At 60.7% G+C, this 17,537-nt stretch overlaps 2 protein-coding genes across 3 annotated transcripts; one reads left to right on the top strand and one right to left on the bottom strand.

Moving 5' to 3' along the window:
- Positions 1-1,914: 1,914 nt before the first annotated feature.
- Positions 1,915-10,439, bottom strand: CCDC9 (coiled-coil domain containing 9). Its single transcript, XM_049796579.1, has 16 exons — positions 10,133-10,439; positions 9,815-9,919; positions 9,197-9,343; positions 8,850-9,113; positions 8,649-8,732; positions 8,352-8,528; positions 8,059-8,246; positions 7,812-7,982; positions 7,636-7,702; positions 7,098-7,536; positions 6,775-6,927; positions 6,554-6,627; positions 6,272-6,420; positions 5,798-5,882; positions 4,523-4,537; positions 1,915-3,476 (listed from the first exon to the last, which is right to left on the bottom strand). Exons 1-16 carry the CDS (start codon positions 10,133-10,135, stop codon positions 2,406-2,408), a joined length of 3,192 nt encoding a protein of 1,063 aa, XP_049652536.1. The 5' UTR covers positions 10,136-10,439; the 3' UTR covers positions 1,915-2,405.
- Positions 10,440-12,879: 2,440 nt separating this feature from the next.
- LOC126036626 (splicing factor, proline- and glutamine-rich-like) lies at positions 12,880-15,072 on the top strand. Of its 2 annotated transcripts, none has more exons than XM_049796616.1 (4): positions 12,880-12,977; positions 13,394-13,688; positions 14,065-14,240; positions 14,853-15,072. In XM_049796616.1, exons 2-4 carry the CDS (start codon positions 13,409-13,411, stop codon positions 14,976-14,978), a joined length of 582 nt encoding a protein of 193 aa, XP_049652573.1. In that variant the 5' UTR covers positions 12,880-12,977; positions 13,394-13,408; the 3' UTR covers positions 14,979-15,072. The 2 variants fall into 2 exon arrangements, with proteins under 2 accessions (XP_049652573.1, XP_049652574.1); XM_049796617.1 differs by having other exon boundaries at positions 14,856-15,072.
- Positions 15,073-17,537: the final 2,465 nt, after the last annotated feature.

The raw sequence follows: 17,537 nt of genomic DNA on the forward strand, positions 1-17,537 counted from the left end.
GCACCCCCTGTCCCTAACCATCATTGCTGTGCCCCCCGTCCCCAAATGTCATTGCTGTGCACCCCCTGTCCCTAACCGTCATTGCTGTGCCCCCATCCCCAAATGTCATTGCTGTGCACCCCCGTCCCCAAATGTCATTGCTGTGCACCCCCATCCCTAACCGTCATTGCTGTGCACCCCCGTCCCTAACCGTCATTGCTGTGCCCCCCGTCCCCAAATGTCATTGCTGTGCACCCCCTGTCCCTAACCGTCATTGCTGTGCCCCCCGTCCCCAAATGTCATTGCTGTGCACCCCCATCCCTAACCGTCATTGCTGTGCACCCCCGTCCCTAACCGTCATTGCTGTGCCCCCCGTCCCCAAATGTCATTGCTGTGCACCCCCGTCCCCAAATGTCATTGCTGTGCACCCCCTGTCCCTAACCGTCATTGCTGTGCCCCCCCGTCCCCAAATGTCATTGCTGTGCACCCCCTGTCCCTAACCGTCATTGCTGTGCCCCCATCCCCAAATGTCATTGCTGTGCACCCCCGTCCCCAAATGTCATTGCTGTGCACCCCCATCCCTAACCGTCATTGCTGTGCACCCCCGTCCCTAACCGTCATTGCTGTGCCCCCCGTCCCCAAATGTCATTGCTGTGCCCCCCGTCCCCAAATGTCATTGCTGTGCACCCCCTGTCCCTAACCGTCATTGCTGTGCCCCCATCCCCAAATGTCATTGCTGTGCACCCCCGTCCCCAAATGTCATTGCTGTGCACCCCCTGTCCCTAACCGTCATTGCTGTGCCCCCCCGTCCCCAAATGTCATTGCTGTGCACCCCCTGTCCCTAACCGTCATTGCTGTGCCCCCCGTCCCCAAATGTCATTGCTGTGCACCCCCATCCCCAAATGTCATTGCTGTGCACCCCCTGTCCCTAACCATCATTGCTGTGCCCCCCGTCCCCAAATGTCATTGCTGTGCACCCCCTGTCCCTAACCATCATTGCTGTGCCCCCCCGTCCCCAAATGTCATTGCTGTGCACCCCCTGTCCCTAACCGTCATTGCTGTGCCCCCATCCCCTAATGTCATTGCTGTGCACCCCCGTCCCCAAATGTCATTGCTGTGCACCCCCATCCCTAACCGTCATTGCTGTGCACCCCCGTCCCTAACCGTCATTGCTGTGCACCCCCTGTCCCTAACCGTCATTGCTGTGCTCCCCCCATCCCCAAGTGTCATTGCTGTCCCTCCCACCCCCCCATCCCCAACTGTCACTGCTGTGCCCCCCCATCCCCCTGTCCCCAACCATCACCCTCGTCCCCAACTATCACCACTGTCCCCCCACCCCCAATCATCACTGCTGTGCCCCCCATCCCCATGGCGCCCAATTGTCTCTAACCATCTCTGCTGTCCCCACCCTGTCCCAGTCATCCGGGTATGGCCCAGCTGTCCCTGCTGTGCCCCACCATCACCATCCCTCCCTGTTGTGCGCCACTGTCCGTAACCATCCCTGCTGTGCCCATCCCTACAGTGCTCAACCATTCTCAACTGTCTCCATTGTGCCCAGCTGTCCCCAACCACCCCTGTGTACCCAACTGTCCCCAACCATCCCCATCCCCAACCATCCCAACGGTCCCCAACCATCTCTGTCATGCCCATCCCTGTTGTTCCCCACTGTCCCCAACCATCCTGGCTGTCCCCAACTGTCCCTGCCCCACCTAGCCCCAGGCTGGGCAGCACCTGGGGTAGTAAAAATCAGACACCAACCTCAGCTCCCAGCCCCACACCGTGAAGCAAGACCATGGGTTACCAGTCGCAAGGACTTTCTGGGACGGGGAGGAGACACTGCAGCACCTATTGCATCATCTGCGAGCTCAAAACTGCCGAGACAGCAAAAATCTTGCCCAATAAACAACCAAAAAGGAGAACCAAGGGACCGAGGTCTTACTCAAGGCTTGAGGGAGCTTCAATATTTATTGGCAACATTGGACACGGCTACAGTGAAGGGCAACCAGCCCCCCCATCAATGGGGTGGACTTGAGGTTTTGGGGTGACGGAAGAGGAGTTTAACACACGGGTGGGTTCACCTGCATCTTGGACCTCGCTGGGTGGTGGAGATGGGGGGCTGGGAGGGGGATCATGGGGCAGCACAGCTCTTATGGGGCTGAGCGAGGGGAAAATAGGGTCCACGCTTGGGCTGGAGAAGCAGAAGTGGGTATTGCAGGCAAAGACAACATCCTCTTGCTGCTTGGCAAGCTGCTAAGGAAGCCAGGAGGAGGGCCCCAGGGCTAGGTGGCCACACAATTCCCCAGCCTGCAGTCACATGGGGCAACTGGTGGGGAAAGGGGACGATGAAGGCATCTACTCTCTACAGGCCCCAGGGGGACCTCTAGGAGAGGAGTGATGTTCCAGCCCTAGAGCTACCTCGTTCCTGGTCAGACATTGGTGCTGACGCTGTGGTCATCCATGGTGGACTTGGTCTTCATCCTGCTGTCCCCCATGGTGCTGGTGGGGTCATCACTCAGCACACCCCGCAGCACAGCTTTCCAGGAACGCTGGAACTTGTCCTTGAAGTCCTGGCCCATGATGACGTAGATGATGGGGTTGATGCAGCTGTTGATGTAGGCGATGCCAGTCACGATGGGGTCAGCTGTCAGGGCACCCTTGAACAAGTCGCTGTGAGGACGGGTGGAGGCCAGGATCAAGCCCACGACATGGTAGGGCAGCCAGCACACAAAGAAGCTGATGATGACCACCAAGATGAGTTTGATGGCTTTCTGGGAGCGAGCAAAGCCCTTGCTGTGGACACGGGCCAGCAGCAAGCTATAGCAAGCCGTAATCACCACAAAGGGCACCAGGAAGCCGCAAATGAAGCGGGTGACAGCCGTAACGAGCTCAGTGACTTGCTGGTGATGCCCCACGGCCGCATAGTCCAGGACACAGGTGGTCTTGTCAGAGAACTCGTCCAAACGGGTGGTGCGGAAGATGAAGGAGGGAAGGGTGAGGAGCCCAGCCAGGAACCAGGCAGCTGCGCAAGTGCCCCGGACCAGCCCCAGCGTCCGGTGGTTTTGACACCATACCGGCTGTGTCACCAGGGCACAACGGTCGGCACTGATGGCCATCAGGAGGAGGACACTGGCAAACATGTTGAGGATGGTGAGGGAGGGCAGCAGCTTGCAGGCGAAGCGACCCAATGGCCAATGGTGGTCACGGGCCAGCGGCAGGGCCAGGAAGGGCAGAGCCAGGCAGCAGAGGAGGTCGGCCACAGAGAGGTTGAGGAACCAGACACCATTCACCGTGCGCCGCAGCTCAAAGCCAGTCACCCAGATGACGGCTCCGTTGCCCAAGACACCCAGGAGGAAGATGAGGGCGTACAGCACGAGGATGGCGCGGTAGCTGTGAGGGACTTCATAGCCATCGAAATCATACATGGAATAGTCGTCCCCATTGGAGTAATTGAAGGTATAATTGGACATTGAGAAGTCCATCCTCCACCAGCTCCCAACCTAGAAACCATACTCTGTTAGACCATCAAAGAATGGTTTGGGTTGAAGGGACCTTCAAAGATCCTCTAGTCCACACCCCCTGCCATGAGCAAGGACATCTTCCACTGATCAAGTTGCTTAAAACCCCATCTGTAGCATCATGCAAGGGTTGGGGTTGAAAAGTTTCAAAGATGACCCCATCTGACACCCTGACACGGGCAAGGACATCTTCTGCTAGATCAGGTTGCTCCAAGTCCCATGCAACCTGACCTTGAAGATGGGGCTTCCACAATTCCTCTGGGCAACCTGTTCCAGCATCTCACCACCCTCATCGTAAAACAACTCTTCCTTACGACCATCATCATCGCCATCATCTCTCCCCTCCATCCAACAGTCCTCTCCCCACCAAAGGCAAAGAGGCAGCACCACCAAAACCAGCCCAGAGAGATGCTCCTCAATGAGAATGTGTGGTGCAAGCAGCCCAGACCACTTGGCTTCATAATCGTGTCCCCCCCCGCCTCCACCCCGGTAACTGAGGAAACAGGCATTTCCCCACTTCCTCGCTGAGCTGTCCCCAGCTGCATGGTGCAAGAAGTTGGATGAGGAAACGCAGCGGGAGCTGCAGCTCCAGCAGTTTCTCCAGCTTCTACTGGGTGGGTGCCATGGGGGGATGATTTTGGTTTGGCTCTTAAGCCCCTGGGGGGGAGGGGGCGGGGCAAGAAACCTCTCAGTGCCCAAAGCATTGCCAGCACCAAGAGGGGGTTGGAAAAAAACTTGAAGGAGAAAGAGGAAACTACGGGGAAGGTCTGGGATCCTCAGATAGCCAGTTGAGTGACCCGGAGCACGGGAAGAAGGGACAAGGAGGAGATATGGCATCTCCAACCATCACCCAATGCCTAAAGAGGAGCTGCAGCGACCTCACCGCATGCCCTCAGCGGGGAAAATCCATCCCATGAGCAGAAGGATGGAGATCACCCAAAGCTTGGCTCTGCCCCCCTCCAAAGCACTGGATTTTGGTTTTTAGGCAAAGGGAGTCTCACCCATCACACACCCCACCAGCCGCTCACCTGGGTCCTCACCGGCTGTGGCCACACTCCGTGGGGATGAGCGGGCAGCGCCGGGTTTTTATACAGCAGCGAACAGGAAGCAACGTCAAGGGGGAAGAGATCATCGGTGGAGGCAAAAAAAAAAAAAAAGAAGACGACAATGATGATGATGGGTGGGCTGGGAGGGGCAGCAGAGCCAGGAAAACTTCTCCTGGTATAACGAGGGGGAGATCACAGGCAGAGGCCCCTCTGTGGCAAAGCTGAGGAGGGCTAGCTGGCAGCAGTGAGTGGAGCTGGAAAACGAGGCATCAACCCCAAAACAGTTGTTTTTTGAGGGGGATCTGGCTCATTTCAGCTCAAAGGTGATGATGGGGAGAGCCTGGAGCACCGCTCACCCATCTGCTGTGGCCAGGGAAAGCTGACAGGTCTCACGGGGATCCCCCCAGTCTGGGGGACATCACCAGCCACTGCCATGGAGCCAGGGGACTTCTCTCCCAGCCAGGACCTGCTGTGCCCTGAGTGTCCCCACTGGTCCCCAGGGACAGCACAAGGTCCCAGGGCGGGAATTAGAAGAGAGCACTCCTGCTCTTACACTCGTTTCACCCCAAAACCTCCTCCAGAGCCCCTACACTCTTCGTTTCACCCAAAAAAAACAGGAACCCCCCCAACAGGTAACAGGTACCAGTAGCTTCCCAGCACCAGCCAAAGCTTGGCAGCCCCTTCCTGCAGCTCTCGCATCCACCGGACAGCCCCTTGCCAGTACCAGGACCCCCCCACCCCCACCTTCCCAGCCTTGAGAGGAAAGGGAGACCCCTGTGAACCAGGGGGGGACCCCAGCAGCAAAGCGGGGGGGTCCCCTGTGAGCAAGGACCAGGCACAGAGATGTTTTGGAGATTTATTTTACAAAGAGCCGGTGGGATGAGGCAGCCCAAGGTGGGGGGGGTGGGTCAAGCCCACTCCTCCTGCCCAGCTCCAGGACACAAAGAAGGGAAGAAGGGGACCCCAAAGTGCCCTGCCAGGGGCAGGAACTTTGTGGGGAGCTGCTGGGAACTGGGGGTGCACAGCTGGAGCCCCCAAACCCTTTGGGGACCCTCAACACTACCACCAGCACTAGCATCCTCTGCTCCTAAAAGCCCACGATGCCAGGCTCGACCCACCTACCCCGTGGGAGCAAAAGGGATTTCAGGGAGCCCCACCACCAAAGGCCAAACCCCACCGAGGAGGTGCAGGCAGGTGATTTTCTTTTTTTTCCCCACACCCCCCTTGCCTCTCCCTGGCTTATTCCTGCTGGCTCACAGTCTCTAGAAAGCTGTAGTGGTCACGGCGGGAGCGACCCGAGTGACGGAGGGGCTGCTCGAGGACATCGGGGCACTTGGCCATCCTGTCGAAGGAGAGAGAGAAGAAGGAGGCAGCATGAAGGCAGCTGCCGGCCCCAGAGCCAAGGAAGAGCTCAGGGACAGAGGGGGACGGGGTTTGCTCCCTGCCTGTACCCTCCTGCCAGCCCCCAAACACCAGGAGATGGGTGCAAGGGACGTGTGGGGCAGTGCAGCCCCACTGCCAGGTGCCCCACATTTGGGCATGTGGCCTGATTCTGCCCGAGGCAGCGGCGGAGAGCAGGGGGCCAGTGCTTTTCCCACCCCCTCAGTTCTGAACCCAGAGCCTTATCCTGGTTCTACAACCTCCCTCCTGGCCATGGCTACAGGGAGAGACCAGTCCCTTGGGCAGTTTGGGGAGGGAAGAGTTTAATCCAGGACAAACAGACAGACATACAGACGTCGCAGCCTCCCGGGCAAGCACAGCACCCGCCAGCCTCCACCACCCGACGCGCTTCCCAGGCTTTGGAAGGAACCAGATCCCGAAACCAGAGATGCCAGGAGCAAAGCACGGCAACTCCGGGATGTTTTGCAGGTAGAATCAGGCTGTCAGCGGGAGTGTCAGAACCAGCAAGCAGAAGTGGGAAGGACAGACAGACAAAACAAGAGCCCAGAGGGTGCGAGTGTCAGTCCCCTGTTAGTGGCCAGCCGGAGAAGGTGAATTCTTACGGAAACGCACCCGCTCAAAGTCCGTGATCTCCACTGTGCCGGGGGCCACCTCCGCATCCGGCTGGCGGGAAAATGCCGTGTCTCCTGAAGGGGTAAAATAAAAAAAAATAAAAATAAAAAAAACAAAATTGGGGCCTGAACCCCATGGCTTGCAACACCCCCCCAGCCTTGGGGGATTACAACTGGGGAGGGTCCCCTGTGGTGTCGTCCCCCCCACATTCCCCTCGCCACCTTGTGTTCTATCCTCTGACAGGCTCCCTGCCGCCTCCTCATGCTTCTCTGAAGCCTCTTGCTCCATGTTCGGCCTCATTTCTTCCCCCTGGGGGGGCTCTGCAGGGCTCTGCACCCCCTGGGGGGGCCCAGCCAGCTCCACAGGGCTCAGTCCTGGGTGGGGGGTGGGAAGACACCAGTCAAGACCCTGTTTGGCCTCTTCCCTTGTCCTGCTGCTCTGGCTACGTGTCCCCCCCAAATCGCAGGGGTTCAGCCCAGGTTTGGCCTGCCTCCCATGTGTCCCCCCCCAGCCCTAATTCAGGCAGATCCTCCACCACTTTTACCTGGAATCTCTCCGGAATCCCCTCTCGACTTGGGGACAGTGGGACCTGAAAGGGGACTGTCCCCCAGACTGCTGCGGGGAGAGGCCAGATCCATCTCCTCGCCCCAGTCCGAGACGGGCTGGTGGCCTTCCACGGGGGAGAAGGGGCTCAGGGGGGTGCCAGCCCCCCCATCTGGGACGGGTGCCACAGTGGTGGGGGGCACGCGCAGTTTGGGAGCCACAGCCTGGCCGGCTCTGGGGGGACGCTGGGCTTTGGGGGACGCACTGCGGGGTGCTTCATCCTCGCTCAATGATCCTGGGCTGGTGCCGCCGCCTTCTTCCTCCTCCTCCTCCTCTTCGTCTTCCTCCTCCTCACTGACATCCTCCCACTGGTCCTCATCTTCCTCAGGGCTCGGGGGGCGGGGAGGCTCCGGGAGGGCCCCGCTCAGCGCTTCTTCTGCCTATGGGCACGGGGTTGGGGAGTATCAGAGGTGGAGAAGGGCACCTCGGTGCAGCCAAACATCCAACGGTTCCCCTTGGGCTCTGCCGCAGCGTTTTACCTTCCGGCTCTCAGCTTCCTCGGCCGGTACTGGCAGCTCCTTCTCCTCCCACCGGTTATCATGCATGCTGGAAGGAAAAAGATCGCAGCAGCTCAGAAATCAAAAACCGTGGGAAAAGGAGGCTCGGAGAAGAGCCCCAACCCACCAAATCCTCATTGGGACACGACCCCACTGACCTGTAGGGCTTGGTCCCGGTGCCCTGGCCACGTCCACGGCCCTTTCTCTTCCGCTGGGTGCGATGCGGGGTGAGGAATTCCCCAAAAGTAAGAGGTTTGGGAGGAGAGCGCTTGTTTTCCTCCCCACCGCTCATTTCTGAGCCGGGCGCTGCCGCACAGCCCTCCTTGAACCTAAAGAAGAAAATGGGTGACTCCGGAGATGCTGAACCCCGCTCCATATCAACTCCCCAGGTCCCCGAGTACGTACATGCTGTCCGATTTCTCGGCATCCCACTCCCGCCGCCACTGCCCGGTGGGTTTGCGGTGCCGCGCCAGGCGTTCCTGATCGATTTGTTCCCGTTCTTTCTTCCAGCGGACATATTCAGCTCGCTCCCGGCCCGTCATGGAGAGCGTCATGTCCAGCGGCCCCCCAACTTTTGGGCTGGAACGGCGGCCCTGCAGCAAGACATGGCTCAAGCCCTGTCCTAGCCACTCAAACCCTACCTGGGACCCCAAAAAAACAAGGGGCAAGAGATGGGGGGGACCCACCGGAGTACGTACAGGGCCCTGCCAGGTCTTCTCACGCTCCATTCCTGCCTTGACCTTGTCGAAATCAGCTCCCCCCCAATTTCGGACATGTCGCCGGCTCCCCTCCTTACGATCAGTGTCCTGGAAGGGGCCACTGCGGCGCGGGTCGTCCAAGAAGTTACGTACAGGATTCTTCTCGTGAAGCCCATCCTGAGTTGGCAATGGGGGTGGGGGGGGGGTGGGGGGGGGGTGGGGGGGCGCAGTGTTGTCACACCTGGGGGAGACACTTGCAACCGACTGTCCTCCCCCAAGTTCCCTTTCACTTCTCACCCTCTGGTTCCTCTCATACTCCGCGATCTTCTCCATCTCCTCGTTCATCTTCTCAATGTTCTGACGCCGTCGCTCTTCCCACTCCTGGCAAGGAGAAACCAGCTGCCACCAGGGACTGGTAACCTCCTGCTGCTGCACCCCAGGGTGTGGGGTGAACCCATCCGGCCCCCAAAACACCCACCCAGCCTCCAAAACACCCACCTTGGACTTTCGGTCAGGACCAGCATCACCCCCCATCACTGCGCCGGCCATCCCCCGGCCCCGCAAGCGCCGTCCCCGTCCGCCACGCTCCGCCGGGGTCACGCTGCTCCCTCCAGCACCCTCCCAAAATGTCTCGGCGGTGGGTTCTGCCCGGGGGGAACGGCCAGAAGGACGCAAGCCAGCACGCCCTGAGCCACGGGGAGTGGCGCCACGGCCAGGTTTTGGGGTGCCCAACGGCCTCTTGTCCTTCACCACACGCTTCTCCTGGAGAGAAAGAAATGGGGGGGGGGGTCAGCGAGACACAACGGACCCCCACCTTGCACTGAACCCTGACTCCCCCCACTCACCCCGGGGGAGAGCATAACCTGGACAGTGACGGAGAGATCTTTGTCCACCCATCTCCTCTCCGGCTCAGCATCGGCTGGCCTCACACGGCGCAAAGCTGTCACTGCGATTCCCTCCTGCTCCGCTTTCTTCCGATCTTCCTCGATCTCCTGTTATCGGGACATGGGCCTGAGCCAGGACAAATCCCCTCGCCGTGGATTTTGGGGAGATGAAAGACAGGACAAACACCTCTCCCTCTCCCTCCCTTCCACCCCAACTCCCTCCTGTGACCCCATATTACATTAAACCCCCTGCCCCGTGGATTCTGGGGACATGAAGGACAGGACAAACAACCACACCCCCCTCCAAACTCCCACCTGTGACCCCATACTACGTTAAACCCCCCTCACCGTGGATTTTGGGGAGATGAAAGACAGGACAAATACCTCCCCCTCTCCTCCCCTTCCACCCCAACTCCCTCCTGTGACCCCGTATTACATTAAACCCTGCTTCCCGCCCCCCCCCCCCCCCCCTCCGGTGGTAAGCCGCTGCGGGCATTAGGGGGGATTAGGGGCTGTAAGCAGGCAGCGGCGGGGAGGTGGAGGGTGGGGGGAAGACGGAGCCGAGTCCCCCACACACACCTGATAACGCTTAATAAGGGCCTCGTTCTTCTTCCGTAGCGCTTCGATACGTTTATCCAGCTCCGCGTCCTTCTCCTCCTTCGATCTCAGGTCCAGCGCGGCCGACTGAGGGCGGGGGGGGGGGGGGGGGGGGAACGGGGTGAGAGCGGGGAGCGGCCCTCCGCCATCCCGGCCGGGGCGGACAGGCCGCCGGGCCCCCCCCCACCTACACAAACCCCTTAAGAGTCCCGGCCCGACCCCGACAAGGCCCAGCCGGACCCCCAGGAGCGGAGGGGCCCGTCCAGGCCCGCCTCCCCCCAACCCTGGGCCAGGCCTCACCATGGCGGCTGCCAGGCCGCACACAGACCAGCCCTACAACCGGTTGTCCCCGCCCACTCGCTCGTCGGAACAGCTTCCGCTTCCGCTGCGGGATTAATGGGAGGAGGAAGTTTTTTTAAAAGGGCGATGGTGGCGAGAAGGGTGGGGCCCACCGTAGGGCTGGGAGCGCGTGTGTCTGTCCCTCTGTCCCCTCCCGGGCGCCTGTCCGTCCTCCCTGCTCAGCCTCGGGGACTGTCCCCGCGCTGCCCTCTGCCCTGGCTAGGGCACCCGTGTCCCCCTCGTGTCCCCCCATGTTCCGTTCCCCCATGTCCACCCCGTGTCCCTCTCGTGTCCCCCCATGTCCCCCCCGTGACCCCCCATGTCTCCATTTCCCAGCACCCCCCAACCCTCTGCCGGTGCCCCCCGCTCCGTGCCCCCGTCTCCCGTGTCCCCTCCGTCTCCCGCGTCCCCCCATCTCCCGTGTCTCTGCCCCCCCCCCCCGCCCCTTCTATTGCCCCGCTGTGGGCGTGGCTCCCCGCCTCCTCCCGCCTTTACCCCTCCCGCCGTAGGCGGGGCTGGAGGCGCGGCGTGGGCGTGTCTCTTTCCCGCCGCCACGCCGCCACGCCCCCCGGCTGTCTCCATGGCAGCTGCGGCTCTGACCGCCGCTGCGCGTCGCGATTGGCTGGGCCGGGTAGGGCGCGCGGCGAGGGGGCGGGGGCTCGGCCCTGGGCCGGGACCTATAGCGGGATCTACAGCGGGACGTATGGACGTACCCATAGCGGTACTCATACTGGTACCCACAGCGGTACCTATAGCCGTACGTATAGCGGGTACCTATACCGACACCTATAACGGTACCTGCGGATGTACCTATAGCAGCACCTATGGAGATACCCACAGCAGTACCTGTAGCCATACCTATAGTTTTACCTACTGCAGTACCCATAGCCGTACCCACAGCGGTACCTATGGCAGTACCTACACCAATACCCGTAGCAGTACCTATGTATAAACCTACAGCCGTACCCATAGTGGTACCCACAGTGTTACCTACAGCTGTTACCTATAGTAGCACATGTAGCTATACCCATAGCCAGTACCCATAGCCAGTACCTAAAGCCGGCACCTATAAATGTATCTACAGCCAGTACCTATAGATATACCTATAGCTGGTACCTATATATGGACCCATAAAGATGCATCTATAGCTGGCGCTTATAGCCATTATCTATAACCAGTACCCATAAGATGCACCCGTAGCCAGTACCTATAGCTGTTACCTACAGCCAGTGCCTATGACCAGTACCCATAGATGTACCTATACCTATAGACAGTACGCATAGATGTGCCCATAGTTGGTGCTTATAGCTAGTACCCATAGCTGGTACCCATAGATGCACCCATAGCCAGTACCTATGGCTGATACCTACAACTGCTACCTGTAGCCATTACCTACAGCCAATACCTATAGCCATTAGCCATTACCCATAGCCCGTACCTATAGCTGGTACCCACAGCCATTACCCATAGCTGGTACCTACAGCCAGTACCTACAGCTGGTACCCATAGCAGGTACCTACAGCGAGTACCTACAGCTGGTACCCATAGCGGGTACCTACAGCCAGTACCCATAGTCAGTACCTGCGGCCATTACCTATAGCTGGTACCTACAACTGGTACCCATAGCTGTTACCTCTAGCCAGTACGTATAGCAGTTACCTATAGCCAGTACCTATAGCTGGTACCCATAGGTGTTACCTACAGCTGTTACCTGTAGCCAGTACCTATAGCTGGTACCCATAGATGGTACCCATAGCAGTTACCTATAGCTAGTATCTACAGCCGGTACCCATAGCCTGTGGTACGGGTACCCATATCTGGTACCTCTCGCCAGTACCCAGAGCAGTTACTTATACCCAGTACCTATAGCGGGTACCCATAGCCGGTATCCATGGCAGTTACCTATGGCCAGTACCTACAACCAATACCCATAGCTGTTACCTACAGCCAGTACCTATAGCTGGTACCTAGGGTCGGTACCTATAACCGGTGCCCATAGGTTCCCCCACAGGTTCGCCCACAAGTTCACCCTCAGCCCCGCCGGTTCCCGCACGCTCGCGCGCTCCGCTGGATACAGCGCCGCCGCGGGCGCCGATTGGCTGCGGCGGAAGCGGCTCCGTCCAATAGGAGCGCGGCGGCAGCACGCGGGCGATGGAAGAGGTGGCGGCGGCGGCGGCGGCGGGGGGGGGCGGGGGGGGGGGGGAGCGGCCGGAGGGGTCGCGCGGGGCGGGGCCAGGGGTGACCGGCGGGGCATTGAGGGGGGGGGCAGAGGTCAGGAGTCAAGGGTCGAACCGGGGGACAGCGGGCAGGCCTGCTGTCACCGGGCAAAGACCGGGGGGACGCCGTACCCCCCCCGCTTAGTGACACCCGGGGGTTGGAGGGGGGGGTTGGGGGGGGGGGGGACGACACGACACTGTCCGCGGCGGCGCCTGGTTGGCCCCTTCCCGCTGTTACCGGGGCGGCGGCGGAGAAACCTTTCCCTGGAAACCGGCGGAGGCGGCTGAGTGGCTGCGCCCGCCCCGGGACCCGCCCCGGCCCGGGGGGGGGGCGGGGGGAGGGGGGGGAGATCCCCGACCGCCGCCGTCGCCGATCGTCGCACAAGCCCGAACTTGTCCGGGGGGAGGGGGCGGGGTTTTGGGGGGGGAAGGCCGGGGGGCGTGGCTCTGGGCGTCACGGGCGGGAGGCGTGGAATGAGGCGGGGCCTCCGCCCCAGAGAGCGGGCAGGGTTCAGTCGCGCGCTGCCAGACCGAGCACGGTGCCGGTGCCGATCGCAACGCGCCGCCCCGTCACGGTTCATGCAGCTGCAGTGAGTTGGGGGGGCGGTGGGGTTTTTTTGAGGGGGGGTGGTGGGTTGGGTTTTTTTTTTTTTGGGGGGTGGGTTGGGGGAGAGTGTTGTCCCAGCAGAGGGTCCCGTGGGGAAACAGGGAGGGGGGTGGTGGGCAAGGTGGAGGGGGGGGGGGCGGGTAAAGAGACCTCACACACACAGCCCTCCCCCCACATACACGCACACGGTGTTTGGGGTGGGGGGGTCACCGGGGGTCCCGGCGGGTCGCTGCCCGGTTTGTTTACAAACAGCTCCCGATCCCGAGGGCGCCCCCTGGCGGGCGCGGGAAAACGTTGGGGTTGTGTGTGTGTGTGGGGGGGTCGTCCCGCCACGCGTGGGGTTTCCCCACCACCACCCCCCCACAAAAAAAAAACCCAAACAAACAACAACCCATACAGAGCCCCCCGGGTGCGATGGCCAGACCGCTGCGGGAAGGGAGCCTCGGCGAGCCTCCAGCCCCCCTGCCTGCACATCCTGCCTGCAGGGGGGGGGGGGGGAGCGTTGGCCCTGCCTGCACATCCTGCCTGCAGGGGCGAGAGGGGGGGGGGCGTTGGTCCTGCGTGGGGATCCCCCCCCCCCTCACGCCCCCCCCACGTCGTCATCCCCGTTTGAGCTGCGCTTGTCCCGGGGCTCCCCCCCCCAACTTCGTTCTCTATCGCTGCGGGACACGGGGAACCCCCGGCGCTGCCCACGGTGAGTATCGTGGGAGGGGGGGGGGGGGGGGTCCCCCATACCCGGGGCGAGGCGGGGGGGGATCCGTACCCTACCCAGGGCCAGTTCGCTGCCAGGTCCTGTTTTGGCAGGCAGCAAGTCTGGGCATGACCCCCTTCCCCTCCCCACTCGTGTTTTGGGGGACCACGTGGGGGGGGAGTGGGCAGCTGCCTGTGACACCCCCTCCTCCTCTGCCCCCCCCCTCCCAAAAAGCGCTGGGAATTGTTCTGGGCTTTCCTGTTGACGAGCCCCCCCCACCCCCATATCCTGGTGCAGGCAGCACAGGCAGCGCTGCGCTGCCTGCTGCTTTGAGGAGAAGGAGGGGGTGCAGCCTGACCTCCCCCCCACCTCCCCACAGGTGAGTTTCACCCTACGGAGGATGGGGACCACGAGGGACCCCCCCAAAGTGGGGGCAGCCGGGGGGGAGCTGTCCCCAACGGTCACCTCCCTGGGGCTGCCCCTGGTCCGGAGCAGGAGCTGGGTGCCCGCCTGCGCCGTTTGGGTGACGCTTTCCAGCGGACCTATGAGCAGCAGGTAAGGGGGGGGCACCCCAAAATTTGGGGGGTCCCCCCCCCAGGAACGCTTTTGGAAGGGGGACACCCCAAAATCCTGCATCCCCCCTCCTCCCATTCCCAGTGTTATTCCTCGTGATTTTTGCTCCCTGTGGGGATGGTGGCTGTTATATGGGGGGGGGAGCACCCCCTAAATCAGGGGGGTGGGCACCCACAAGTTTGGGGTGGGGTCTCTCCCAGGGATGCTTTTGGAGGGGGGACACCCCAAAATCTCACATCTCCCCCCCATTCCCAGTGTTATTCCACCCCTCCCATACCCAGTGTTATCCCCTCTGCTTTTTGCTTGTCACAGGGGAGGGGGGTGACTGTTAATTTGGGGGGGTGCACCCCCAAATTAGGTAGGGCCCCCCCCCCAAAAAAAAGGCGCCGCCGGCTTGTTTGCACGCGCGCGTGCGAGCCAGCCGCTGACTCACAACCTATAAATAGCAGCGGGTCTATGAGGCAGGGAGCCAGCGGCGGCGCGAGGGCGGGGGGGACCCCCTAAAAAACAGCCCCCTCCCCAAAAATAAACACCACCCCCCTCCCCAATTAACACGCACCCCCCACACACACAGTAATTAAGATCTTTCGTCAGCAGCGGGAGCAGCGGGGCGGCATCGGCGGCGTTTTTTGGGGTCACCTTTACCGCCTGGTCTCGCAGTTGCTGGGAGCTGTCTACAACCTGCAGGCAGCTGCCTTGCCCGCGCGGGAAGCCAACTAGCCCTGCCTGTACTTTCCTGCCTGTACTCCTGCCTGTACTCCTACCTGCAAGGACTAACACCCCCCCCTCCTCACCTGGCCACCCCCCCGTCCCCCCCCCCTTCACCACCACCACCACCATGAAGAGAAGCTGCCCCATGCTGTAGCTCCCGGGGGGTCACTGCTGCATCATCCTCCTCCCCTCCCTCCCCGATTTCTATTTATTTAATTTATTGGGGTTTTTTGTTGGGGGGGGGGGTATAGGGGGAGGGAGGGGGGGCACACCCAGCCCCTCCCCCCCAAATACGGTGCTCCTGATGTTGCAGCCCCCACTCCCCGCTCCGGTCACGCTTCCCCATGGGGGGGGTACACAGCACTCTGTATATACTGTATGTTGGAACTGTATATAGGGGAGGGGGGGGCTGTACATTATATATAGGGAAGGCAGTGTATATAGTGGGTGGGGGGTCTGTATATAGGGGAAGACAGCGGTTGTATATGATCAGTTACTTTTTTTGTACGTTTCTTTTCAATAAAATGAATTTAAGGAGAGGGTGTGTGGCAGCAGTGCCGGGGGCAGGCATTGGAGGGGTCCATAGGGTTGGGGTGCAGGGGTTAGGGGGGCCCATGGGGTTTGGGACTGCAGTGTTTAGGGGGTCTATAGGGTTGGGGTTCTGTAGGGCTTTGGGGTCCATGAGGTTTGGGGCTGAGGTGTTTTGGGGACAGTAGCGTTTGGTGGTCCATAGGGTTGGGTGTCTGCAGGGCTTGGGGGTCCATGAGGTTTGAGGCTGCAGTGATTTGGGGTCTTTAAGGTATGGGAGTCCATGACGCTTGGGGGTCCGTGAAGTTTGGGGCTGCAGTGTTTTGGGGTCCATAGAGTCTGGGCGTCCATAGGGTTTGGGGGTCTATGGGGTCTGGGGCTGAAGTGCTTTGGGGTCCACAGGGTTTGGGGGTCTACAGGGCTGGGAGTCACAGTGCTGGGGTGGTCTATAGGGTTTGGGGATCTATAGGCGTGGGCAGGTTGACCCTGGCTGAACGCCAGGTGCCCACCAAAGCTGTTTGATTGCTCCCCCCTGCTCAGCTGGACAGGGGAGAGAAAATATAACAAAGGGCTGGTGGGTCAAGATAAGGACCGGAGAGATCACGCAGCAATTAACATCACGGGCAAAACAGACTCAACTTGGGGAAGATTATTGTCAGTCAACCAGAGCAGGGTAATAAGAAATAAAACCAAATCTCAGAACACCTTCCCTCCACCCCTCCCTTCTTGCCGGGCACAACTTCACTCCCGGATTCTCTACCTCCCCCCCCAGTGGCGCAGGGGGACAGGGAATGGGGTTTACGGTCAGTTCATCACACGTTATCTCTGCCCCTTCATCCTCCTCAGGGGCAGGACTAATCACACTCTTCCCCTGCTCCAGCGTGGGGTCCCACCCACGGGAGACAGTCCTCCACGAACTTCTTCAATGTGGGTCCTTCCCACAGGCCGCAGTTCTTCACGAACTGCTCCAGCGTGGGTCCTTTCCACGGCGTGCAGTCCTTCAGGAGCACACTGCTCCAGCGGGGGTCCCCCATGGGGTCACAAGTCCTGCCAGAAAACTTCCTCCTTGGGTTCCTGTGTCCACAGATCCACAGGTCCTGCCAGGAACCTGCTCCAGCGCAGGGTTCCCATGGGGTCACAGCCTCCTTCAGGCACCCACCTGCTCCGGCGTGGGGTCCTCCATGGGCTGCAGGTGGAGATCTGCTCTACCGTGGACCTCTCCGGGCTGCAGGGGGACAGCCTGCCTCACCATAGTCTTCATCACCAAGGGCTGCAGGGGAATCTCTGCTCCAGCGTCTGGGAGCACCTCCTCCCCCTCCTTCTTCACCAACCTGGGGGGCTGCAGGGTTGTTTCTCTTGCATCTTCTCACAGTCTCCAGCTGCCATTTCTGTCTGTCCCAGCAACTTTTTTTCCCTTCTTAAATGTGTTATCCCAGAAGCGCTACCACTATCGCCAATGGGCTCGGCCTTGGCCAGCGGCCGGTCCGTCTCAGAGCCGGCTGGTGTTGGCTCTGTTGGACACAGGGGAAGCTTCCAGCAGCTTCTCACAGAAGCCACCCCTGTAACCCCCCTGCTGACAAAACCTTGCCACACAAAGTCAATACAATAGAGTTTGGGGGACCATGGAATTTGGGGCTGCAGTGTTTGGAGGTCTGTGAGGTTTGGGGGTCCATGAGGTTTGAGGCTGCAGGGTTTGGCAGTCCAGAAGGTTGGGGGTCCGTAGGGTTTGGGAGTCTACAGGGTTGAGGGGGGGCTATAGGGTTTGGGGCTGCAGGGTTTGGGGGTCCATAGGGTTTGTGGGTGTATAGGGTTGGGGGTTGCAGTGTTTGGGGGGGGTCTATAGGGTTTGGGGGGGTCTGTGAGGTTTGGGAGCCCATGGGATTTGGGGGTCCACAGGATTTTGGGCTGCAGTGTATGAGGGTCCAGAGCATTTGGGGGGGTCTGTGGGGTTTGGGGTTCCATCGGGTGGGGGGCTGCAGTGTTTGGGGGTCCATAACGTTTGGGGCTGTGACGCTGGAGGGTTTGGGGGTGCAGCATTTA

The sequence above is a fragment of the Accipiter gentilis genome, chromosome Z (genome assembly GCF_929443795.1).
Source record: "Accipiter gentilis chromosome Z, bAccGen1.1, whole genome shotgun sequence".
Taxonomy (NCBI): domain Eukaryota; kingdom Metazoa; phylum Chordata; class Aves; order Accipitriformes; family Accipitridae; genus Astur; species Astur gentilis.

Excerpts from the sequence above, each read along its gene's own strand:
- CCDC9 (XM_049796579.1), bottom strand. Across the intron at positions 7,983-8,058 it reads GCCGAGAAATCGGACAGCAT|GTTCAAGGAGGGCTGTGCGG; the intron begins GTACGTACTCGG and ends TTTCTTCTTTAG. Across the intron at positions 6,628-6,774 it reads GTCAGAGGATAGAACACAAG|GAGACACGGCATTTTCCCGC; the intron begins GTGGCGAGGGGA and ends TTACCCCTTCAG.
- LOC126036626 (XM_049796616.1), top strand. The coding sequence starts at position 13,409 with ATGGCCAGACCGCTGCGGGAAGGGAGCCTCGGCGAGCCTCCAGCCCCC. Across the intron at positions 13,689-14,064 it reads AACCCCCGGCGCTGCCCACG|GTGAGTTTCACCCTACGGAG; the intron begins GTGAGTATCGTG and ends ACCTCCCCACAG. Across the intron at positions 14,241-14,852 it reads AGCGGACCTATGAGCAGCAG|CAGCGGGAGCAGCGGGGCGG; the intron begins GTAAGGGGGGGG and ends ATCTTTCGTCAG.